The sequence below is a fragment of the Citrus sinensis genome, chromosome 3 (assembly GCF_022201045.2).
Source record: "Citrus sinensis cultivar Valencia sweet orange chromosome 3, DVS_A1.0, whole genome shotgun sequence".
Taxonomy (NCBI): domain Eukaryota; kingdom Viridiplantae; phylum Streptophyta; class Magnoliopsida; order Sapindales; family Rutaceae; genus Citrus; species Citrus sinensis.
This window is the reverse complement of record NC_068558.1, coordinates 44,786,684-44,812,156: the sequence shown is the minus strand read 5'-3', so window position 1 is coordinate 44,812,156 and position 25,473 is coordinate 44,786,684. Positions and strand designations below refer to the sequence as shown.

The window sequence follows — 25,473 nt, the reverse complement described above, 5'->3', positions numbered from 1 at the left end:
AGTTCACTTCCTTAGATAATGAGAATGTTCTTGTCTAGTGATACTCTACAAACACAAAAAAGAATCAGAAAGCCAGCTTTGGCGGCATAGACCGTCCTATGGTCAAGTTAGTCACAAGACTTTTGGAAATGTAAATTTAGAAATAAAAATATTAGAGAGAGAAAGTTAGCATTTTTCCGTTTGAGTCCATTTTTTCTTACCTTTTAGTGAGAATAAAAGACATATTTTATGGGCGAAATTAATTTAACTTGAGTCCTAATTATTTTAATGACAAGTGTTATTGTTCTTATCACGTCTGGCAACACTTGTTTGTTTGTGCCCATGTTGATTGACACATGAATATGCAAGTTTGTCTATATATTAAAGAAAGAAGTGTTTTAACCTTAAGTTATTTTTACTAAAACTCTGGGATGATGAGAACCTTAGAACGTAGGAGATTTATCCTAAGTAGTTTGTCTTAGGATAGAAGCCTAGGATCTCGGTATCTTTTGAGCTTTGAAACCTCGTCATCTAGGATGATTATTCTGGGTGTTTTGCCTTAAGATAAGATCCTAGGACTTTAAAATCTTTTAGTCTTGGACTTTGAGACCTTTTAGGCTTTGAAGTCTTGTTACTTAAGAGGATTATCCTAGGTGGTTTGTCTTAGGATTGATCTTAGGACTTTAGAATAAATTTGGCCTTGGATCTTGGAACCCTTTGGGTTTTGAAGCTTTATTACTTAGGAGGATTATTATAGGTGATTTGTTCAGCACTTTGTAGACTTAATTGAGAGTAAATTTATTAGATGGGTCTTATTGGGATTAAATTCATTTATGCCTTGATTGAGCCTATTTTATTTTTGGTCCAACAAAGCCCATCACTTTCACTTATATTTTCACCTTCATTTCATCAAGTAAACACTATCAATAATTTCAATTTGAGATTCTAATTCCTTGATCCAAAAATAAAAAATAAATGCACCGTAAAAGCAACAACATAATTTACATTTTCTACCATTATATTTACCATTATAACATTTAAGTTGAAAACAAAATTCAAATTAGCTTACAGACTATGTTGTTATTCTATTACAGTATGCTCTACAGTAATTTTGAGAAATGGAAACTTACAAAGAGAGCGAAAATAACATACATCGTAAATTACAAATGAGAACTTACGTTATTATTCTTTGTTACCATCCCCTCCCGTATACTCTCTTAATGTCAACATTCCATCCACAAAATAAAAAATTAATTTTTTTGGTTAAGATTTTGATGTGAAAAAAATTAGTGGGATATAACATAAAGGGTTAAGAGAAAGTGGTTAAAAAAAGGGGGGAAAAGTTGGGAGAAAATGTCAAATCTCCAAAACTTAAAAGACTTTTTCCTAGTCTCACGAGTGCTCAGAGAAAATAAGGAGCTAGAATGACAGACTTTTGTTACGTTTCTTTAAAGATAAAACTGAATTATGGTTATGCATGCCCCCTCTTTTACATTACATACACAGAGAGCATGTCATGTGTAGTGTCCAACTTAAAGATTGCAAGTTATCATACACACACATTCATGGCCGTTTCCTCGATGACACCTAAATAAATTGCTTGTCTACACACAGTCATTCGGACATAGAAGACTAGTAAAAGACTCAAGAGGGCTGAGGGTTTGGCTTTTGGGGTGGGGCCGGAGTGAGTTGTACGTATCTGAACCTATGCATCAATGCATGCATGCTGCCGTTGAATCGTTGAATTGATAAAAAAAAAGAGTATCAATTTGAGCGCATCCAGTGAACAACCAAATCTTAGCAGTTAGTATACATGCGGAGACTCGTATATACAGATTATCTCTAATCTATGAGAGCATATTCATTTGACTTAGAATGCAAGTAATCTAGTGTCATCATCCACCTCATATTTCTTTTCTTTTTCTTTCTGATGGGATCGTCAACCCGATTTAACAGCATGAAATATGCTTTACTTGAACTACAAAAACACTCAAAATATAGGCGAATGCTTTTTTAATTCTTATATTTTGAATTAAATGTTCATTCAGTTCTTATGTCTTTAAAATTATCTCAAAATATTCTTATCGTTAAATATGTTATACTATCGTCTTTATTTTTACAATAATATCCTTACAATAATTTTTACAATAATTTTCTTTACAAGTACCAAATTAATATCAAATTAACTTTAAAAATAAAAATAATAGTAAGAAATTTTTACATTAATTTTTATTTGCTTTTGTGGTTAATTTGACAAATTAACATTTTCTTCCCTTTATTAATGCCCCCAAGATTATTGCAAGGATGTTTTTGTAAAAGTTGAGGAAAAATATAAGGACAAAAGCATAACAAATCTTGAGACATTTTTCAAAATATGAGTGCTTAATCTAAAATATAGAGACTAAACATGTATCTACCACATAAAATATCCTTACAAAATGCATAACTTTGATTTTTAATTTTTTTAATGATTTTTATTTTTCAAGTTCTGATGCCATTACATGGTTATCTCATAAATTCATGAAGTCACTCACTGTGCTATTATTATTATTATTATTTTTCAATTTAACCTATCTCTTACTTTATCTAGAAAAGAGATTTCGTTGCTATAAAGTTTTGTGTGAGTCGTTATCGCCTTTCTTCATGTTGCTTCATATTTGTTCGTCCCGGGAGTTTGGATACCCCCAAGTCAAGACGACTTCAAGAAGCATCGACTCGATCGAGGTTGTACAAACCCAAAAGGAATATCAAATAATCATTTACACTTGATTAAATTAATAATATTTAATGATTTTATTAATTTCATTAATTCTTAAGCCGAATATTATATAGTTAAGCAGACCCAATCCAATCATGTCGTTAAGAATAATATACACGGCACGTTTTGAGTTCTGACTATTTTTTCCTAAAGCCTGGCACCACATCATGAAAGCCTCTTTACTTTTAATTAATTTGGCCCTTCATTTCTGTGTTTTCACATTACAATTTCGAGTGCCGTTCATCAGAATACACGACACCCACGAAATAATATCAAGTCCTAATTCAGAATTGAGATGTCAATCAAATACCTTATTGGAAACGTCAAGTGATCTTTACGTTTCCATTGACAAATTCAATTTGCTTTTTTCTTTTTTCTTTTTCCCTAATTTCTTTTATTTTTGATCCAACAAACAAGGAAACATGCTGGCAAAATTATCCATTCAAGAATACAAGTATATGGTTGAGTCTTTCTGGACCGTTCGTATGTGTGGGAGCATATATTATGAGTTGGGACTTCAATTTTGATGAGGTGTGGTAGTTATTGAGAAAGGGAAATTATGTGAACATCTTCCAACTTATTTCCTTTTTTCGTCTCCGTTTTCAAGGATTGTTGAATGTGGATGTCGAAATTTCAAACGAACATGTGGATGTCAAATTTCCAAATAAACTGAAATCTGTGGGGATAACTTCATTTGTGGAAACACAAAGAATGCTATTTTCAATGTCTTTTTCAATCAAATAAAGCATGCTAATCTGTTTCTTCTCTCTTAAGCCAAAATTAAATAAACAAAAAAAAAAGTTATACAATGCATGGTTTTAATATATTCCAATAATTAATTTTGCGTCCATTCGAGGTAGCATAACCATTTGGTAGGTAATATTATTTGTACATAAAATTATACATGGTCATTAAAGATAAGAAACATTTCATTATAAAACAAACTTATTCATTTTACTAATTTTGTCTTCGTGTACAAGTATCCTTACTTTATTTTTCATATGCAAATAGCATTTTCCTTAATAGTAATATGACCTAGATAATGTTACTTTATATGCAAATGTAATACTTCTTTATTTTGTATTAAAGAGAAGAAAAAAAAATGCATGCTTAAGAAGATATTATAGTCAGCATGGTAACTTTGGAGAAAGACTTGTGCATGATTAATTATTAGTCTAATCATTCGGTCCTACATAAAAAGTTTTTCTCGTAACACTAAGGACGTATAAAAAATATTGACTTATCACATAGACTGAGAAAATTAAAATGGTGGGGGTGGCAGCGAACATATATACAAACAGAAAGGTTTCAATCAAAATTTTATAGTGCAGAAAAATTTGAGAAAAAACATAAATTATTCGGTTTAGTCCTTTTAAATTTTAAACTTCTTAAGTTTTATTGTTTTAAAATTTTGTTGAATTTTTCCTGCACTTTAAAATATTTCGGACCTGAAAACTACTTTATATATATATATATATGAGTTCGACTACGGTACAATTGTGGTATTGTGCCACAGTTGCATCCAATCGTTGGATCCACTTAGATGGATGGGGTCTATCAAGATCCAACGGTTGGGTGCAACTGTGATACGGTAACATAGTTATACCACAATTTTTCCCTCTAAGATCCGGTTACGTTGCAACTGTGGTACTGTGCCACAGTTGCATCCAATCGTTAGATTCATTTACATAGGTGGAGTCCATCAAAATCTAACGATTGGATGCAATTGTGATACGGTACCATAATTACACCACAATTTTTCCCTCTAAGGTCCGACTACGTGGAGTTCGTGAATCGAGTGTCTTGTAACATACATCTTCTTCAATAGTAACAAAATAAAAATTGATTGGAGTCGTACATATAACGTAAAGATTTTCAGTATATAAATAGAAAAAGCACCCCCAGACGGGCAATAACAATCAACTTAACTCAAAATTAACCTGAAAAAGAAGAAGAAGAAGAAGAAATGAAAGAGCAAGCGGCGGGAGTAGAAGTGATAATAGTAGGGGCAGGACCGTCCGGCCTGGCGACGGCGGCCTGCCTTAGCCTTCAATCAATCCCTTACGTAATCCTCGAAAGAGAAAATTGTTACGCGTCCATCTGGAAGAAATATTCCTACGATCGCCTACGTCTGCACTTAGCAAAGCAATTTTGTCAGCTCCCTCACCTGCCATTCCCTTCTTCTTATCCGATGTTTGTCTCCAGGGCCCAATTCATTGAATACTTGGATCACTACGTTTCCCATTTCAACATCGTTCCGTCAATACGGTACCAAAGATCCGTTGAATCGGCGAGCTACGACGAGGCAACCAATATGTGGAACGTTAAGGCTAGCAACTTACTAAGTCCCGGCCGTGTGATTGAGGAATATTATTCCGGGAGGTTTCTGGTGGTTGCAAGTGGGGAAACGAGCAACCCTTTTACGCCGGATATTCGAGGACTGAGCTCTTTCTGCAGTAGTGCCACCGGGACTGGAGAAGTTATTCATTCCACTCAGTATAAAAATGGGAAACCTTATGGCGGCAAGAATGTGTTGGTCGTTGGCTCTGGAAATTCTGGCATGGAAATTGCACTGGATCTAGCCAACCATGCCGCCAAAACCTCTTTAGTTATCCGTAGCCCGGTGGGTAAATTCATTATTATTTCACTTGGCATGCACATATTTTTTTACTTAATTTCTATATATCTATCTACTCGATTAATTAATTAATCAGGTTCATGTGCTGTCGAGGGAGATGGTGTATTTGGGGTTAGTTTTATTGAGGTATGTTCCATGCGGCGGGGTCGACACATTGATGGTGATGCTTAGCAGGCTTGTTTATGGAGATTTGAACAAGTATGGGATCCACAAGCCCAGGGAAGGTCCTTTTTTCATGAAAGCTGCTTATGGAAAGTACCCGGTCATCGATGCCGGCACCTGTGAGAAAATCAAGTCTGGGCAGATTCAGGTAATTAATTTCTACGTGATCAGATATTTATTATTTGAATGGGCTCGCCGGCCTTCCTCTCTCTCCCTATATATACACACAGGTAAAAATATACCCGCACTAACAAAAATTTTAAAATACATCTAAAATATTATATTAATTATATAATAAATATAAAATTATAAGTATATATTATGAAAAATTAATATATAAGTAGTAATTATATTAATTTTTTAATTACACATGTGGTATATGACTAAGTTAGTTGATTGTTGTATTACTTGTGATATAATTTAAAATTCCTCCTGCACAGGTATTGCCGGGAATCGAGAGCATTAGAGGCAACGAGGTGATATTTGAGAATGGCCACTCCCATCACTTTGACTCGATTGTTTTCTGTACTGGCTTCAAGAGATCAACAAATGTTTGGCTCAAGGTAATATAATGTTTATATACATGTATATTGGAAAGAAGACGATTCTCACTTTGCCTCCCCCAAAAACAAATCGCCTTTTACCATTTTATTTTTTATTGTTTCTATAATAATTTGTTACTCTTTCGCGTTAATGGTTACAAAAAGTACAAATCAATCTTAGATTTTTTTTTTTTTTTCTTGTTGTTGTTGAGCAGGGGGATGATTCTATGCTGAACGATGATGGAATTCCAAAGCAAAGTTACCCAAATCATTGGAAAGGGAAGAATGGTTTATACTGCGTTGGATTGTCGAGGAAAGGACTCTATGGAGCTGCTGCTGATGCCCAAAACATTGCTGATCATATCAACTCCATTTTAAGTCCCCGTTAATTAAATTCTTGTGCGCAATTTTTGATGCTGTCGTGATTTTTAAATTTGCTAGCTGTTAAATAAGTTTGTGTTTTTTAGATTTGCCATAATGAGATAATATATACTATTAAATTCATTTTGTGTCCTTGCCAGTTCGATATTTCAATTACACTGTGTGTGTGTGTGTAATGTGTGTGTTGTCTTCATTTTTGCTCATTAATGCCATGCCTGCCCAAAAGATGGCATACACTGAAGAAAAGTATAATAAAATAACAATTTTTAATATTAGCTCTACATATATATATGTGTGTGTGTGTGTCATTGTTGCTGATTACATCTAAGTATTTGGTGTTTCAGTATCAAATGGTATGTACACTGGTTGTGTAGATCACATCGGTGTTGATTCGACTAGGGATGCCAAAATCCCTGTGAACCTCGAAAAGTCTCAAAATTTTAATCAAGGAGGACTTGGTCGTCCGGCCCAAGCCCAAGAATAACTCGGGCCAGGTTCGAGAAAATTGCTCTGGCGCCTGAACTCGATTCGAAATTGGTATTTTAATAGGAAAATGAGACTCTTCCCATGTTAAGCACCACAATAAGCACCAAACGGTGCATTTTGGGCATAGTATAAAATGAGCCAACTCACGTGATACACACATAGCCACCACAACACACGCGCAATAGATCTCACGCGACACACACCTTTTCTCCATTTGCTCTCACAGAAATCTCACCGTTTCTCTTGCAGTGTCTCTCTTCGATCTCCGTTCTCAAACTTTCTCAGGCAGTGGTGCTCGGCGTTGGTCTCTGGCCGTGGGTCTCCAGCCGTGGGTCTCTCACCGTTAGTCTCTCACCGTGGGTCTGCTCTCTCTCTTCTCTGTCGTCTCTATTCTCAAACTTTCTCAAGCAGTGGTGCTCGGCGTTGGTCTCTGGCCGTGGGTCTCTCGCCGTTGGTCTCTCACTGTGGATATGCTCTCTCTCTTCTCTATCGTCTCTGTTCTCTCGAATTGTATAGGTAATGGCAAATTTCCGTGAGTTGATTTTTAATTTTTGAAAATCCAGTTGATATTGTCAGCTTAATTGCACTTGGATTGATGTTGTAGTCGAATTGTATAGGTAATGGCAAATTTCCGTGAGTTGATTTTTAATTTTTGAAAATCTAGTTGATATTGTGAGCTTAATTGCACTTGGATTGATGTTGTAGTCGAATTGTATAGGTAATGGCAAATTTCCGTGAGTTGATTTTTAATTTTTGAAAATCCAGTTGATATTGTGAGCAAATGAGACAATTATTTTCAATAGTCTTAGGAGATGGCCTTGTGCTGGAGATGGGATTTTGATAGCCTTAGTAGATGGTCTTGTGCTGGAGATGGCATTTTGATAGTTATTTACATGCAATTTCTTGGTTACAATTGGCAATCCGTTATATCCTTTGAAGTTGACTACTACAAATATTCCAACTGATGGGTGAGTTGATTATTCTTGTGTTCCTCTTAGACATTTTTGAAATGAGTAGCAAACATACCATATTTTTCTTCTTTTTGTTTTCTTTGTAGTTGAAATTGAATAATTTTATTTGAGCTGAATGGAATTAGTGTAGACTTTTTGTTGTACTTTTGAGATGAATGCAGTAAGATGTATTTCTTTTTTTTTTTTGGGAGAAAAAAAGAAAATTAGACTTAGCACATACTTATGTTAACATTTTTTTTTGTCTTTGCATGGTTGAAGTTGAATTGGTGGTCATTAGCATAAAGATGCAATTGGTAATTTTAAAGTTGGTTCAGTAAGCTGGTTTTTAATATATTGACTACCATTTTTTCTTTCTGGAAGGAATCTGGGTTGTTGTGTATATTGAACAGAATTTGTTCAATCTTATGTCTTCAAGCACAAGCGAAATTCAAACACAAGTGAAAGCTTGTGATAAATGCTGCAACAACAATAAGGTCTTGCAAACTTCACGTACAAAAGAAAATCTGAATCTAGGTTTTGGAAGTGCAAAGGAATCTGGGTTGTTGTGTATATTGAACAGAATTTGTTCAATCTTATGTCTTCAAGCACAAGCGAAATTCAAACAGAAGTGAAAGCTTGTGATAAATGCTGCAACAACAATAAGGTCTTGCGAACTTCACGTACAAAAGAAAATCCGAATCGTAGGTTTTGGAAGTGCAAAGGATGTGGGGCTTTTGAATGGGATGATGATTGGAAGAGCAGTGAATGTAATGATTTTAGAGGGATGGAAGATCGTATTATAAATAAAAATAAAATTGACATGTTGTTAGCAGAAGTCCGCAAGTTGGGCCATCAAATCAAATGCTTATCTCTTAAATTTCAGTTGCTTGAGCAAGAACTTCAACGAAGACAACAACCAAGTTTTCTGGTAACATACGTCTCGCAAATAATGATAACTGTTTTAATATGTATTATATTTAAGTTGTGTAATTAATTAATGTATTATTATCTTTCTTTCTTTATTTGCGAATTGTATCATGAATGCTTCAGTGGATGTAAACAAAAACTAATGTTTCTGTAAAAGGCAGAAAAGATTATGCTTATGATTGTCGTTGTCATTTTAATTTGCCTTATCATTTGCATCTTTCTGTCATTTAATCCCCATAACTAGTTTGTAAGGGAATTGTTCCATGCTTTCTCGTAGATATTGATAATTGCTGCACATTAAAAACACATTTATTCTTTAGGAAATAATTAAAGAATAACAGATCTACAGTTACAGAGGATCAATTCCAGTAGCATACAATTAAAAAATAACAGGATATCATTTATCCCTCCACCATTCCAGTAGCACACAATTAAAGAATAACAGATTTGCAGCTTCTCCCTCAATTCCAATAGCATACAATGAAAAAATAACATAATATCATATATCCCTCCACCATTCCAGTAGCACACAATTAAAGAATAACACATGCAGCATATCCCTCCACTATTCCACCAGCATATAATTCAAAAATAACACATGCAACATATCCCTCTACCATTCCACCAGCATATAATTCAAAAATAACACATCCAGCATATCCCTCCACCATTCCAATCCAATAGCACACAACCAAATAATAACACAGTTGCATCATATAAATCTAATAAAGGATCATGCATAGAACAAAAACAATTTCATGTATGAAATCCACAATCTCACATATCATAGCCAAGGGCTTGTATCCGAACATTAATGAGAAAAAACAAAAACAATGATATTCTACGAAATCACTTCGAAACTCCTTATCAACTTCATATTCACTATCTTGCTGAAAGAGTAGCTGCTGAAAATGTCCATGCGGATGGAATTGTGGTTCCTATTAAAAGAAAAATTAAATATTTTGTTATAATAAAAGAAAATAAAGTAGATAAGATGAATAAATACTAAATTTATCACCACTTACCGTACAAGAATTTTGTGTAGGTGTTGGATAAACATTATCCCCAACCATATAATGTAAGCTCATAAGACCCTAAAACAAACATACATTAAATGAAGCGATAATAAAAAAAAATCATAACATATACTATGAAAAACTTACATTACAATAGTCCATAACTCCATGTGGGTACATATTCATATCAACACAACTTCCTTCAGGATTTTGAAATGCCTACAAAGGATTAATAATATATTAGAAAAATGTCTATGATTAAGTAATAAAAATCAACGACATGCATATGAATTCCATAAAACCTACCGTAACAACATTGTTCTCGTGTGTTGGGATCACAGTCAGCACTTGCTCGTTCACCTATCCATCCTGCAAAGTCAACAAAACATACATTTGAACATCATTTATCTCATAAATTTTTTAACTTTAATTAAATTGAAAATACATTTTAAAAGTACCTTTGCATTGGAATGTGAGGAATTCATTTTAGATTTTGAAAATTTATTAGATTTTTTTCTTTGACAAGGCGACCGACCTTTACGATGCCGAGCTACTAGATCTCTAACTGTTTCTACTTCCACACTACAACTTCCTTGGCCTGTAACAACAGTTACTTCATTATCTCTGCAAGGAATTGCCTTTGATAAATCCTCCCGTACATTCTCAATCCAATTGAAAACAAGATTAGAGCTTTCAATATTATGTGCAGCCATATTTGCAACCTCCGCGAAAGTAGCACACATTTTCTCATATTGTTTTTGCTCATCCGTACAACTATGAAGCTCATAACTCGTTTTCACTCTACTATGGCATCTCCACACATCTTTTCTCCATCTTCGTAAAATATATTTTTCTGAAAGTACTTCTACGTCATTGCGGATCATGATTGTAACGACATGCCTACAAAGAATACCTCTAAATTAGAACCTTGAGCAGCTGCAACGTATTTCACCATTTTCTTTTTCAAAATATACTTAAAAAAAGGTTCTCTTTTTACCCTCTCCAACTTTGACATCCTCTCTAACTATATATTCACAACCCATAGAATTGACAAATTCGCAATACATTTTCCCAATCAATTCTTGCTGAAATTCTTGAAATTTTGAAATAGTGTACACATCTCGGACTTGCCTCTCCATTGCATAAGATGTTACACATGGCATTTGTTAGGAAAGATACCTGACATCTTCTTCAACTTCCTTCTAAACTTTATTCTTCAACACACAACTGTATTGCTCTACAAACTGCTTCAAAGTAGTCTTTGAGTTAACATAACCATCAAAAAATGCATTCAAGCTTTCACTGCGTTAAGTAGATGACATTCTTGCCCAAAAAGTATTGTTTAGATAACAAGGTACCCAATGATGCCTCTTATCATATAAGCTTCGTAACCATTCGTTATCCCCCAAATCATATTCTATAATCATGCGGTGCCAAGTTTCCTTAAATTTCGCAGCACTCTGGGAATCATAAACAGCACAATGCAAAACATTATTTATGTTACGATATTCTTTATAACCCCCTAGCTTCTCTGGAATTTTCTTCATTATATGCCATAAACACCACCGATGTCGAGTATTGGGGAAGACATTCTGAATTGCAACTTTCATTGCCCTGCCTTGATCTGTAATGATTCCATTGGGAGCTGAATTAGACATGCAGGATAGCCATGTTCGAAATAACCACGTGAATGTCTCAATATCTTCGTGTAAAATCAATCTACACCCAAACAAAATAGAATGCTCATGATGATTAACTCCTACAAATGGAGCGAACGGCATATCATACTTATTTGTAAGATACGTGGTGTCAAATGTAACAACGTCTCCAAACTCCTTGTACGCTTCCATATTCCTTAGCTCGGCCCAAAAAATATTTTTTAATCGTCTCTCATCATCCACTTGCATACTAAAGTAAAATCTATTATCTTCTACTTGCACTTTCATAAAATAGTTTTGAAGAGCAGCAGCATCTCCATCTCCAAGCCGTAATCTTCTTTCTTTCTGAACATGATTTCTACAATCTCTTTCTATGAATGTCACATTTTCATGACCGCCAACCTCAGTAACAAGTGATTGATAATTTTTACACAATCTGATTCCTGCTCGATCATTTACATCAAGCTTCTTTTTTGCATATGTATTGAGGCTACGATTGCATCGAAAATACTTGGATTTGGTTGGAGTTAACAGCACATGGTTGTGTTCAAGATTTAAGCTTTGAATTGTCCACTTTCCATTATCCCCTAAACCAGCTCCCAATCTAACATTGCAGCCTGTTTTTGCATTAGGTTGGAGCTTTAAAATATTCACATATTTGCTTCTTGTTTCACCACTTCTCCCACAAGCAAAAGTCACATTTCTAAGAATCTCATCACTATCATTTCTACTAGTTCTCCTCAAAACCGGAAACCCTTTTCTTTTACCATACTCTTTGAAGTAAATAAACAAATCGACATCACTATCAAATGACATCCCAATTATTGGCTCATCGTCCTCATCAATTTTCTCCAACTCTTCAACTTCGATGTCCTTTTCCATATTATTTATTTCTACAAAATTGAAATAATTCACATTGACAAAATGAAAGTAACAAAATACAAATAATTCAGCACAACCTTACAAAACTAAACTAACTAATTATGCAAATTGTGAACACAAATTTAATATATACCAGTTGAATTTGCAGTATATATTTATTTATTTCGTGCTTACTATTAACTTTGTAATAGAAAATTAAACAAATAAGTATGGAATAATTTATGGCAGTGTCAATTACCAGTTGAATCTGCAGCATATACTAGACAATTAAACAACATTCTATTACTTAGGCAATGTGTAAATGATTTGTCAATTCCAATCTATTAAATCGAATGATGTGTTATTGTACTGATTTTTTAATTGGGACAAAAATGCATGCCAAATCGTTACTGATAAAATGCCGATCACTGTCTTGATTTTTTATTTTTCCATTTCATTAAGTAATTTTTTTAACTTAATTTAAATTAAAATAATGGGTTGCAAATTGAAACTAAAGTGAAATGGCCTGCTGCCGTGGCCTGGGGGCTGGGTTCTTTTTTTTTTTTTTTTTCATTTTCAATGAAATTAAAAAAAAGTATATCCTCGATCGCAATTAGTGCATCTAGGATTTAACTAGTCGTCTTGAACAAAGATTCTATAACTCCTAATCTGCAGCATATACGCATCCAATGCATACCTGCAGAAATTGATTGCCGCAGTCGACGATGAGTGAAGTCAGTCTCCAAGATGCAACTCCATTCCTCACACAACTAAGAGCATGATATACCGTGAGAGAGCCGACGGATTTCACACTGTGAGGAACAGCCCACAAGTAAAACAAAAAATGCCTTGGGAGAAATAGTTGTTCAGATTTCTAACTTGAATGAGGATTGGGTTTGGTGTGAATGAGAGTGAGACTGATGCATGCGTGAGGTGCGCGTGTAATGTGTTTGTTTGTTTAAACAATGGCCTTTTATATTGCACACAAAACGCACTGTTCGGGGCTTACTGTGGTGCTTATTGTGTGCTGAATATCGGTGCTGATTTTAATAACACGGGACCAGATGAGGAGATAGAGACTTGCCGTGGAAAGTTTGTTTGACATAAGTTGTCTGACGATTTTGCCCTTGAAATGAAGATTGTGTTTCATGACTTAAAAATCACTTGGTGGTTGTGTTTCTGTTTGATTTCTGTTTCTGCGATTCTTCCTGTTTGCTTTCGGTAAGTAAAATAAATGAATAAACATTAGATGGGAGTTTTATTCAATATTTAAAATTTTGTTAATTTGTAACGTGATTGGAATTTTAATTATTATAAGAAAATAAGTTCTGGATCGGATTTTAAAATACTTTATTTGAATACTCTAAAAAATGCAGTATGTTCACCATTATTAACTTCTATTATGAATAAAATTAATAATTTTATTGTCACAACATTACATCCGATGCTTTCATGGCTAATGATAGCAACCTCTGCTACAATAATGCTCTCGCTGAAAAAATCATAAAAAATAAAAAAAAAAGATAAGCAGGAAGTTGTTGGCTCGATGTTCGAACTCAAAAAACCCAACCACAAAGAGAATGAAAAACCGGCCATGATAATTGTTAAAAAACCCATTTTTTGTCCTTGAAAGGACCCGAAAGCGGAAGCCTCGACATCGAGACTTGGTGGTCCACTGTTGGCTGTATCACTCTCACCGTGTCTTCCCAGTTCCCACATGGCTGATCGTGAGAGAGTCTTTGGATTGAACTGTCAACATCTCATGATTATGCCCACTTAAGTCCGTCAAAACCAATTTCCAAATCTGAAACTGGGCTGTCACCTGAATCTTGATTTATTGCCTGGATTTCCCCAAACGGATCCACATATGGCTCCAACAGATCAGAAGATCTTTCAGACGGAATTCCATAATCTTTGAGAATGCATGATGAAGCAGCTACTGCTATTTCTCTCTCCAAAACAGCAAGATAATTATCTTCAAACTCGAAAACTAGATACTTGTCTTTGCATGCTGACCAAAAACATGGGAGAATCATGATGAGGGTACAGTGAGAGTGAACAAAATACACGACTAAAGGATGTTTCTTATCACGTCTGGCAACACTTGTTTGTTTGTGCCCATGTTGATTGACACATGAATATACAAGTTTGTCTCTATATATAAAGAAAGAAGTGTTTTAACCTTAAGTTATTTTTACTAAAACTCTGGGATGATGAGAACCTTAGAACGTAGGAGATTTATCCTAAGTAGTTTGTCTTAGGATAGAAGCCTAGGATCTCGGTACCTTTTGAGCTTTGAAACCTCGTCATCTAGGATGATTATTCTGGATGGTTTGTCTTAGGATAAGATCATAGGACTTTAGAATCTTTTAGTCCTAGGACTTTAGAATCTTTTAGTCCTGGACTTTGAGACCTTTTAGGCTTTGAAGTCTTGTTACTTAGGAGGATTATCCTAGGTGGTTTGTCTTAGGATAGATCTTAGGACTCTAGAATAAATTTTGGCCTTGGATCTTGGAACCCTTTGGGTTTTGAAGCTTTATTACTTAGGAGGATTATTATAGGTGATTTGTTCAGCACTTTGTAGACTTAATTGAGAGTAAATTTATTAGATGGGTCTTATTGGGATTAAATTCATTTATGCCTTGATTGGACCTATTTTATTTTTGGTCCAACAAAGCCCATCACTTTCACTTATATTTTCACCTTCTGTTTATCAAGTAAACACTATCAATAATTTCAATTTGAGATTCTAATTCCTTGATCTAAAAATAAAAAATAAATGCACCATAAAAGCAACAACATAATTTACATTTTCTTCCATTATAATTACCATTATAACATTTAAGTTGAAAACAAAATTCAAATTAGCTTACATACTATGTTATTCTAATACAGTATGCTCTACAGTACTTTTGAGAAATGAGAACTTACAAAGAGAGCGAAAATAACATACATCGTTGATGAGCATAATTTATATACATATTTTACCCTTAATTATTTAATTGGTAGTTATTTTAATTTGTTATTTTTAATTAATTAAATTATTTTATTGAATAGGGAATTAATTGGAGATTATGGATAAAAAGAGCATAAAAGAGTTCAATTTGTAAGCATTAAAGATTAATTGATTTTTGGAAGCAATTAGACATACGTGCATGAGGAAATCAAGCCAAGGAACTGAATTCAACAAGATTAATTCATCATGTACATGCGAACAAAGGAGAAAAATTGATTTAGCTTTAAGAAGGGACCCACACTTGGCTTTTATAAATGGAAAAATAAGTCTTTTAGCAATTCTAAGTGCCCAGGACTTGTGTGAGAGCAAATCAAGTAAAAGGCCAAGGCTTTTGGCTTTAGGATTTAAGAGGTGGGGCCCATTTTAAAGATTATAAAAGGGAGTTTTGGCTTTTGGAGAAGGAGGAGCCACTGGACGGAAACAAAAGGGAGGACGCAGACGCGATTCGGCAGGGAAGGGCAGCAACAATTCAGCTTCTCCATGGCTGTTTTTATTTGCTTTATTTCTCTCAATTTAAGTATGTCTAGTTAATTTTCTTATACTGAGGTTAAAGATGAAACCCTATTCAATGAAATAATAATTATTTTTATTTAATTAATTCCCTATATATATTCTTTGATGATTATGATTTTTATTTCACATGATTAATTGAATGTTAATAAAATCTTTTCATCAATTTTGTCATGCATTATTGATTGTTAGGATTAATATTTGATTAAATCTATGCTTGGATCTATAAAGTTTATACATTATTGTCTTTGATTTTATGTCTTTCATTAAATTGTTTACATAGAGTGCTTAGGGAAACTTTGACTCTTTGTTATTCAATATGTTTACATGAGATTCTTAGATGTTATACTATTAAGCAGAAAAAGAATCTACATAAGATTAATTTTATTTAGACTTAATTGTTATATCCATGAGATGACATAGATTGATTTCGAGTTGTCACTTTAAAATTGGAGATTAATTAATAATTAGATAATTACTAGTTGAATAGTGGTGGATTCCAAAACCTTGGTAATTTTTGTCTTATTGAAATCTCATTTACTTTAATTGTTTTCTTAGTTTAATTAGTTTAATTTCTCTTAAAACTCAATTTGCTTAACTAGGTTAAAATTAATATTAATTTTAGATTTAAATTAGACTTTTCAATTTATAACAATCCATGTGGGATCGACCTCGTTACCACTACTCTATTCTAGATTCGTGCGCTTGAGAGTATATTAAAATTTTCACAACAAGTTTTTGGCGCTGTTGTCTGAGATTGTGTTAGAAAGTCAGTTTAATCTAGGTTGATTTGATTCTTCCACTAGTTATAATTTAGGTTGTCTTTTATTTTTTTATTAAAAAACAACTTTTATTTGTCTTTAAATTCATTGTTTGGTTGTTTGATTTCTTATATTTTAAAATTTCGTTTATTCTCATTTTTGTTGGTTTATTTATTTTATTTTTCTTTCTTTCCTTGTCTAGTTAGTTTATAAGTGTTTGGAACGTGATTCAACAAATCGTTTGGTTAAAAAAGAGTAAAAAATTGATAGTAGTCAAGCTAGTTCTTCTCAAGTCATGAATGACCTAAATAGATTATTGCCAGTACTACCACCAGTGCAAGTAGATAAAACCCTTAGAGAACATTTTTCACCACTTGCAGCCAACCGACCATCATGTATTGTGTTGCCACAAACTACAGCAACACACTTTGAACTTAAGCCCTCAGTCATTCAACTTTTACCATCTTTCCATGGGTTAGAGAGAGATGATCCATATTTGCACATTAAGAAATTTCTTGACATATGCTCTACATTCCGTTTTTAAAATTTTAATGATGAGTCAATTAGGCTTCGTATGTTCCCTTTCTCATTAAAAGATAAAGCGAAAGCTTGGTTGAATTCACTTCCTGCTGGGTCTATAACTACGTGGGATGAATTGAGTAATAAGTTCCTCACCAAGTTTTTCCCTATGTCTAAAACAAATTCCCTTAGGAGAGAGATAAGTGATTTTTATCAAAGAAAGGGTGAGCAATTTTATGAGTGCTAGGAAAGATTCAATGATTTACTCATCAAGTGTCCCCACCATGGTTTTGAGAAATGGAGACTTATACAATGCTTTTATAATGGTTTAACCATGTCAAATCGTCATATGGTAGAGTATATGAATGGTAGGAGATTTTTGAACTTACATGAAAGGGTTGCATGGGATTTCTTTAATTCACTTTCTGAAAATTCTCAACAGTGGGATTTTTCAAATCAAAGGGAAAAATCATCTCAAGTTTCTAGAAAGGGGTTATATGAAGTTAAGGATGATTTTGATGTGAAATCCACTATAGCTGCACTTTCTAGGAAAGTAGATGCCTTAGCTCTGAACCAATCAACGAATCATCATCCTAGTGTAGCTAATGAGGTTTGTGCTCTTTGTTCTAACGTGTCTCATGCGGCACATAATTGTCCATCATTACCAGCCTATCAAAAGGCTTATTCTGAGCAAGTACATGCCTTACAATCATATGAGAAAACCTCCAATAGTCCATAGTCATCCACATATAATCATAATTAGAGAAATCACCCTAATGTTTCTTAAAAACAAAATCAACCTTTGTCAAACCAAGGAGGGCAACAATTTAACATGCCCAATCAACAATTTGTCCCTCATAACCAAGTATATCCTCCTGCCCAACAACCTATGTCTCAATTTGTTGCACCTCAACAAAGAAAGCCTTATTTAGATGATACACTTCAAAGTTTCATTCAGTCAACCCAACAAGCTTTTCAACTTTAATTCAATTATCAATTCCAGCTCTCTTTTGATTCTTGTAGTGTGTGTGTGTGAAATCAATTCCCAAAATCTTCAATATCAACAACCTTCGCCTCAAACAAAGAAAAGAGTAAGTCAAACTAATCTTATCATCTTAATCTCCAATTTTTTTTCACAGGCTTTTATGTGCATTTTCTTTTGATTTTTTTTAATTTCAACACATGCACTTGATTTTTCTTTCTTTTTTTTCCGTTTTCTTTCTCTTTTCTTCTCTTTTTTTTTAAAACCATAGTTAGGAGCTTTCACTCTACCCCTTAAGGTAGCATTCTTCTCATGGTAGATTATTCTCTACATACTTGTGGTACATAGGCCCAAATTACTCAATGATAGCATCACTCTTAAGGGTTATAAGTAGTTATTTCTAACTTTGGCGCCGTGTATACTATTTTGTATTGTAGAGATAAGAATCAAGACAAACATTCATTTACTCTATCTAAAATTCTCAACTCAGGCTGCGTCAATCTCAAATTTCAAGTCAAAATTATAAGTCAAAATTATGAAAGAATTGATATTAGTGCTTATGGTTTAAAAAATCTCAATCAAGATGAACTAACACAAAAATCAAGTATAAACTAAGACAATATTCAACCCTTTCTAAAAAACATATTCATTGTCAATCAAGTTCTTATCATTGGCTTTTCACGTAAAAAAAAAAAACACACACACACACACACAATTTTTATTTATTTTTTAACAAACAAAGCACACACTATTCCCACCCCCAAACTTATTTGGAACATTGTCCTCAATGTTTCACAAACAAAAGATATGCATGCAAACAAATGAGAAAAATAAATAGTAAAAATAATATAAAAACATAAATAATAAAAAAGAAAGTTGGAGAGAACACACCTAGATGGGCTGTGAAAGCTTAAAAGAAAATGTCAAATGAAAAGAAAACATTAGAAAAGAAAAATACTAGAAAAGAAAAACAAACAAAGAAAAGAAAACCTACTATTAAAATAAAACAAGAGTGCAAAAATGGACTTAATTAATCCTGATAAACAGGATCATCTAAAAGTATCTCCTAAACTTATGGTGTTCTTAACTCTAAAAATAGTTTTAATCTTTGACCATTGACCTTAAATAAATCACCATTTTTAGGATTTTCAATCTCAATTGTTCCATAAGGGAAGACAGTACGAACTATAAAATGACCAGACCATTGAGAACGTAACTTACGTGGAAAGAGATGCAATCGAGAATTATACAAAAGTACTTTCTGACCTGGTGTAAAGGATTTTCTCAAAATGTGTTTGTCATGAAATACCTTATTGGAAACGTCAAGTGATCTTTACGTTCCATTGACAAATTCAATTTGCTTTTTTTCTTTTTCCCTAATTTCTTTTATTTTTGACCCAACAAACAAGGAAACATGCTGGCAAAATTTTCCATTCAAGAGTACAAGTATATGGTTGAGTCTAGGGATGGCAATTTTTCCCGATGAAATGGGATCTTGCGGGATCTCATCTCATTTGGGACGAGATTGAGACATATTTTTGTCTCATAAAAAAATTTAGGGATGGGAGTGGAACATTTTATCCCAATTACGTATGTAGGACGAGAGTGAGATTGACAAATTTCGTCTCATCCCGTTTCATTACCGATTAAGAATGAAAATTTTTTTAATTGGGATGGGATACCGCTAGATCCCATCTCTTTTGGGACGGGATTGAGATATATTTTTGTCCAAAAAAAAATATAAAAACGGGACTGGAACATTTTTTCATCTCATTTACATATACGGGATGGGATGGGATACTGAGATTGGTAAATCTCATCCCATCCTGTTCCATTGCCAACCCTAGTTGAGTCTTTCTGGACCGTACGTATGTGTGGGAGCATATGTTATGTCTGAGTTGGGACTTCAATTTTGATGAGGTGTGGTAGTTATTGAGAAAGGGAAATTATGTGAACATCTTCCAACTCATTTCCTTTTTCCGTCTTCGTTTTCAAGGATTGTTGAATGTGGATGTCGAAATTCCAAATAAACATGTGGATGTCAAATTTCCAAATAAACTGAAATCTGTGGGGATAACTTCATTTGTGGAAACACAAAGAATGCTATTTTCAATGTCTTTTTCAATCAAATAAAGCATGCTAATCTGTTTCTTCTCTCTTAAGCCAAAATTAAATAAACAAAAATAAAAGTTATACAATGCATGATTTTAATATATTCCAATAATTTTGCGTCCATTCGAGGTAGCATAACCATTTGGTAGGTAATATTATTTGTACATAAAATTATACATGGTCATTAAAGATAAGAAACATTTCATTATAAAACAAACTTATTCATTTTACTAATTTTGTCTTTGTGTACAAGTATCCTTACTTTATTTTTCATATGCAAATAGCATTTTCCTTAATAGTAATATGACCTAGATAATGTTACTTTATATGCAAATGTAATACTTCTTTATTTTGTATTAAAGAGAAGAAAAAAAAATGCACGCTTAAGAACTACAATGATGCTACTTGTCTTTATTTTGTATTAAAGAGAAGAAAAAAAACTCTATGTTGCTCAAGTTTCCTTGAGCGTTCTTTGGAGAAATACTTGTGCATGATTAATTATTACCTCAATAATCTGTTAAATTGGCAGTACTCTAATCATTTGGCCCTACATAAAAAGTTTTTCTCGTAACACTAAGGACGTATAAAAAAATATTGATTTATCACATAGAATGAGAAAATTAAAATGGTGGGGTGGCAGCGAACATACATACAAACATGGTGGGGTGCAGCGAACATACATACAAACATGGTGGGGTGGCAGCGAACATACAAACAAACAGAGAGGTTTCAATCTAAAATTTCGTGGTGCGGAAAATTTGAGAAAAAGAATAAATTATAAGGTTTAATCGTTTTAAGTTTTAAACCACTTAAATTCTATTATTTTAAAATTTTATCAAACTTTTCCCTCATTTTAAAATATCTCGCACCTGAAAACTATTATATATATATATAAAGGTCTGATTATGGTACAACTATGCTATTGTATCACAGTTACATTCGGTCGTTGGATTCATTTGGATGGGTCCATCGAGATTCACCGATCGGGTACAATTGTGCCACGGTACCCAGTTACACCATAATATTTCTCTCTAAGGTTCGGCTACAGTGCAACTGTGGTACTGTACCACAGTTACATCCAGCCGTTAGATCCATTTAGATGAGTAAGGTCCATCGAAATCCAACGATTGAGTGCAACTGTGATACCATAACACAATTGCACCACAATTTTTCCCTATAAGGTCCGACTACGTGGAGTTCGTGAATCGAGTGTCTTGTAACATACATCTTCTTCAATAGTATCAAAATAAAAATTGATTGGAGTCGTACATATAACGTAAAGATTTTCAGTATATAAATTGAATAAGCACCCCCCGACGGGCAATAACAATCAACTTAACTCAAAATTAACCTGAAAAAGAAGAAGAAGAAGAAGAAATGAAAGAGCAAGCGGCGGGAGTAGAAGTGATAATGGTAGGGGCAGGAACGTCCGGCCTGGCGACGGCGGCCTGCCTTAGCCTTCAATCAATCCCTTACGTAATCCTCGAAAGAGAAAATTGTTACGCGTCCATCTGGAAGAAATATTCCTACGATCGCCTACGTCTGCACTTAGCAAAGCAATTTTGTCAGCTCCCTCACCTGCCATTCCCTTCTTCTTATCCGATGTTTGTCTCCAGAGCCCAATTCATTGAACACTTGGATCACTACGTTTCCCATTTCAACATCGGTCCGTCAATACGGTACCAAAGATCGGTTGAATCGGCGAGCTACGACGAGGCAACCAATATGTGGAACGTTAAGGCTAGCAACTTACTAAGTCCCGGCCGTGAGATTGAGGAATATTATTCCGGGAGGTTTCTGGTGGTTGCAAGTGGGGAAACGACCAACCCTTTTACGCCGGATATTCGAGGACTGTGCTCTTTCTGCAGTAGTGCTACCGGGACTGGAGAAGTTATTCATTCCACTCAGTATAAAAATGGGAAACCTTATGGCGGCAAGAATGTGTTGGTCGTTGGCTCTGGAAATTCTGGCATGGAAATTGCACTGGATCTAGCCAACCATGCCGCCAAAACCTCTTTAGTTGTCCGTAGCCCGGTGGGTAAATTCATTATTATTTCACTTGGCATGCACCTATTTTTTTTACCTTAGTTTCTATATATCTATCTACTCGATTAATTAATTAATCAGGTTCATGTGCTGTCGAGGGAGATGGTGTATTTGGGGGTAGTTTTATTCAAGTATGTTCCATTCGGCTGGGTCGACACATTGATGGTGATGCTTAGCAGGCTTGTTTATGGAGATTTGAGCAAGTATGGGATCCCCAAGCCCAGGGAAGGTCCTTTTTTCATGAAAGCTGCTTATGGAAAGTACCCGGTTATCGATGCCGGCACCTGTGAGAAAATCAAGTCTGGGCAGATTCAGGTAATTAATTACTAGGTGATCAGATATTTATTATTTGAATGACCGGGCTGGCCTTCCTCTCTCTCCCTATATATACACACAGGTAAATATACCTGCACTAACAAAAATTTTAAAATACATCTAAAATATTATATTAGTTATATAATAAATATAAAATTATAAGTATATACTATGAAAAATTAATATGTAAGTAGTAATTATATTAATTTTTTAATTACACATGTCGTATATAACTAAGTTTTTTTTTTTTTTTGAAATGGAAATTTTCATTAAAATAAAAGCATTACAAATATTTTAATAAGCACAGAGGTGGAACATGACTCCACTCTCTTGGACCTGACATAGAACCTCCTGCTCGAGCAATAGAGTGAGCAGCAAAATTCGCAGATCGGCGCACAAACGAGAACTGAACTCCTCCTAAAGACTTGGCTAGGGACTGACACTCCTCAATGATAAGGCCAAACCCATTGGGGCTGGAAAAATTTTCAGTTAGAGCTTGAAACACTTGAAGGTTATCCATTTCGATAATGACATTCGATAACTGTAGCCTTTTAACCCAGCTAAGAGCTTCTCTAATACCAAGCGCTTCAGCCTCTCGTGAATCAAAAATGCCCGGAAAACACTCACATCGAGCTGTCACAAATTCACCCCCAGAGTTACGAATGACACAGCCCACACTAAACTTTCCTTGAGCCTTAAAAATGGCAGCATCAACATTGCATTTTAACCAGCCAAAACAAGGCTTCTCCCAACAAACAGCCCCATGATTACCATTTACGACATTAACATCAGCTAAGAATAGTTGTTTCCTTGCACTTTGCCACTGGAATAAAAACCTTCCAGCATAGTTCAGGACTTGCAAGACACTACTGCTTCTTTGGTTCCATAACCGATCATTTCGCTGTATCCATATCCTCCAACAAATCATGGCAGCCAGCTGACAATTCTCCCTACTATATGTTGAGAAAATGGATTCCAACCACTCCAAGAAAGAACTATAATGGCCAAGAGACCCAACAGCAGAGGACATCCAGCAAGATTTCGCAAACCCACACTCTAGAAGAGCATGTGTAACTGTCTCACTACATGCATGACACAAAGAATGCCCGGAAAACACTCACATCGAGCTGTCACAAATTCACCCCCAGAGTTACGAATGACACAGCCCACACTAAACTTTCCTTGAGCCTTAAAAATGGCAGCATCAACATTGCATTTTAACCAGCCAAAACAAGGCTTCTCCCAACAAACAGCCCCATGATTACCATTTACGACATTAACATCAGCTAAGAATAGTTGTTTCCTTGCACTTTGCCACTGGAATAAAAACCTTCCAGCATAGTTCAGGACTTGCAAGACACTACTGCTTCTTTGGTTCCATAACCGATCATTTCGCTGTATCCATATCCTCCAACAAATCATGGCAGCCAGCTGACAATTCTCCCTACTATATGTTGAGAAAATGGATTCCAACCACTCCAAGAAAGAACTATAATGGCCAAGAGACCCAACAGCAGAGGACATCCAACAAGATTTCGCAAACCCACACTCTAGAAGAGCATGTGTAACTGTCTCACTACATGCATGACACAAAGAACAAGTAGGCATAATATCCACTCTACGTTGAACAAGATTTTCCGCAGTAGATAAGACATTTGTCGCAGCCCGCCAAAGGAAATTCCTCACCTTTCCTGGAACCTCCAGTTTCCACAATGATTTCCAAATACGAGAAGAAGAGTTGGTATCCTTGTGAGTTAAGTACTTATAGCAGCTACGGACTGAATAAGCGCCACAAGGATCATGTAACCAATACCATACATCAGATTCTCTACGATTACTAAGAGGGATTTGCAATATCAGGTCTTTATCCCTTGAATTAAAAATATCGGCAATAACATCTAGATCCCAACATCTTTGATTTGGCACCATCAAGCTACTCACCATCAAGTATATAACTAAGTTAGTTGATTGTTGTATTACTTGTGATATAATTTAAAATTCCTCCTGCACAGGTATTGCCGGGAATCGAGAGCATTAGAGGCAACGAGGTGGTATTTGAGAATGGACACTCCCATCACTTTGACTCGATTGTTTTCTGTACTGGCTTCAAGAGATCAACAAATTGGCTCAAGGTAATATAATATTTATATACATATATATTGGAAAGAGGACGATTCTCACTTTGCCTCCCCCCCAAAAACAAATCGCCTTTTACCATTTTATTTTTTATTGTTTCTATAATAATTCGTTACCCTTTCGCGTTAATGGTTTCAAAAAGTACAAATCAATCTTAGATTTATTATTATTATTTTTTTAATTTTCTTGTTGTTGTTGTTGTTGAGTAGGGAGATGATTCTATGCTGAACGATGATGGAATTCCAAAGCAAAGTTACCCAAATCATTGGAAAGGGAAGAATGGTTTATACTGCGTTGGATTGTCGAGGAAAGGACTCTATGGAGCTGCTGCTGATGCCCAAAACATTGCTGATCATATCAACTCCATTTTAAGTCCCCGTTAATTAAATTCTTGTGCGCAATTTTTGATGCTGTCGTGATTTTTAAATTTGCTAGCTGTTAAATAAGTTTGTGTTTTTTAGATTTGCCATAATGAGATAATATATACTATTAAATTCATTTTGTGTCCTTGCCAGTTCGATATTTCAATTACACTGTGTGTGTGTGTGTAATGTGTGTGTTGTCTTCATTTTTGCTCATTAATGCCATGCCTGCCCAAAAGATGGCATACACTGAAGAAAAGTATAATAAAATAACAATTTTTAATATTAGCTCTACATATATATATGTGTGTGTGTGTGTCATTGTTGCTGATTACATCTAAGTATTTGGTGTTTCA

The 25,473-nt window shown here is 34.6% G+C and overlaps 3 protein-coding genes and 1 non-coding gene across 4 annotated transcripts; 2 read left to right on the top strand and 2 right to left on the bottom strand.

Annotated features, from left to right (window-relative positions):
* The first annotated feature begins 4,633 nt into the window (after positions 1–4,633).
* On the top strand, positions 4,634–6,583 carry LOC102627458 (probable indole-3-pyruvate monooxygenase YUCCA10). The gene is made up of 4 exons (XM_006479802.4): positions 4,634–5,360; positions 5,452–5,685; positions 5,978–6,100; positions 6,295–6,583. The coding sequence occupies exons 1-4, from the start codon at positions 4,704–4,706 to the stop codon at positions 6,466–6,468; spliced, it is 1,188 nt and encodes a 395-aa protein (XP_006479865.2). The 5' UTR covers positions 4,634–4,703; the 3' UTR covers positions 6,469–6,583.
* Positions 6,584–11,146: 4,563 nt separating this feature from the next.
* Positions 11,147–12,379, bottom strand: LOC112498182 (protein FAR1-RELATED SEQUENCE 5-like). The gene has a single exon (XM_025098180.2). The coding sequence runs from the start codon at positions 12,377–12,379 to the stop codon at positions 11,147–11,149; it is 1,233 nt and encodes a 410-aa protein (XP_024953948.2).
* Positions 12,380–17,348: 4,969 nt separating this feature from the next.
* On the bottom strand, positions 17,349–17,455 carry LOC112498404 (small nucleolar RNA R71). The gene has a single exon (XR_003065722.1). It is a non-coding gene; the product is annotated as a small nucleolar RNA R71 (small nucleolar RNA).
* Positions 17,456–21,481: 4,026 nt separating this feature from the next.
* LOC102627952 (probable indole-3-pyruvate monooxygenase YUCCA10) lies at positions 21,482–25,253 on the top strand. The gene is made up of 4 exons (XM_006479803.4): positions 21,482–22,292; positions 22,386–22,619; positions 24,632–24,751; positions 24,965–25,253. Exons 1-4 carry the CDS (start codon positions 21,636–21,638, stop codon positions 25,136–25,138), a joined length of 1,185 nt encoding a protein of 394 aa, XP_006479866.1. The 5' UTR covers positions 21,482–21,635; the 3' UTR covers positions 25,139–25,253.
* Positions 25,254–25,473: the final 220 nt, after the last annotated feature.

Coding starts and splice junctions, on each gene's coding strand:
- LOC102627952 (XM_006479803.4), top strand. CDS start 21,636: ATGAAAGAGCAAGCGGCGGGAGTAGAAGTGATAATGGTAGGGGCAGGA. Junction 22,293..22,385: donor CTTTAGTTGTCCGTAGCCCG/GTGGGTAAATTC, acceptor TTAATTAATCAG/GTTCATGTGCTGTCGAGGGA. Junction 22,620..24,631: donor TCAAGTCTGGGCAGATTCAG/GTAATTAATTAC, acceptor CCTCCTGCACAG/GTATTGCCGGGAATCGAGAG.
- LOC102627458 (XM_006479802.4), top strand. CDS start 4,704: ATGAAAGAGCAAGCGGCGGGAGTAGAAGTGATAATAGTAGGGGCAGGA. Junction 5,361..5,451: donor CTTTAGTTATCCGTAGCCCG/GTGGGTAAATTC, acceptor TTAATTAATCAG/GTTCATGTGCTGTCGAGGGA. Junction 5,686..5,977: donor TCAAGTCTGGGCAGATTCAG/GTAATTAATTTC, acceptor CCTCCTGCACAG/GTATTGCCGGGAATCGAGAG.
- LOC112498182 (XM_025098180.2), bottom strand. CDS start 12,379: ATGGAAAAGGACATCGAAGTTGAAGAGTTGGAGAAAATTGATGAGGAC.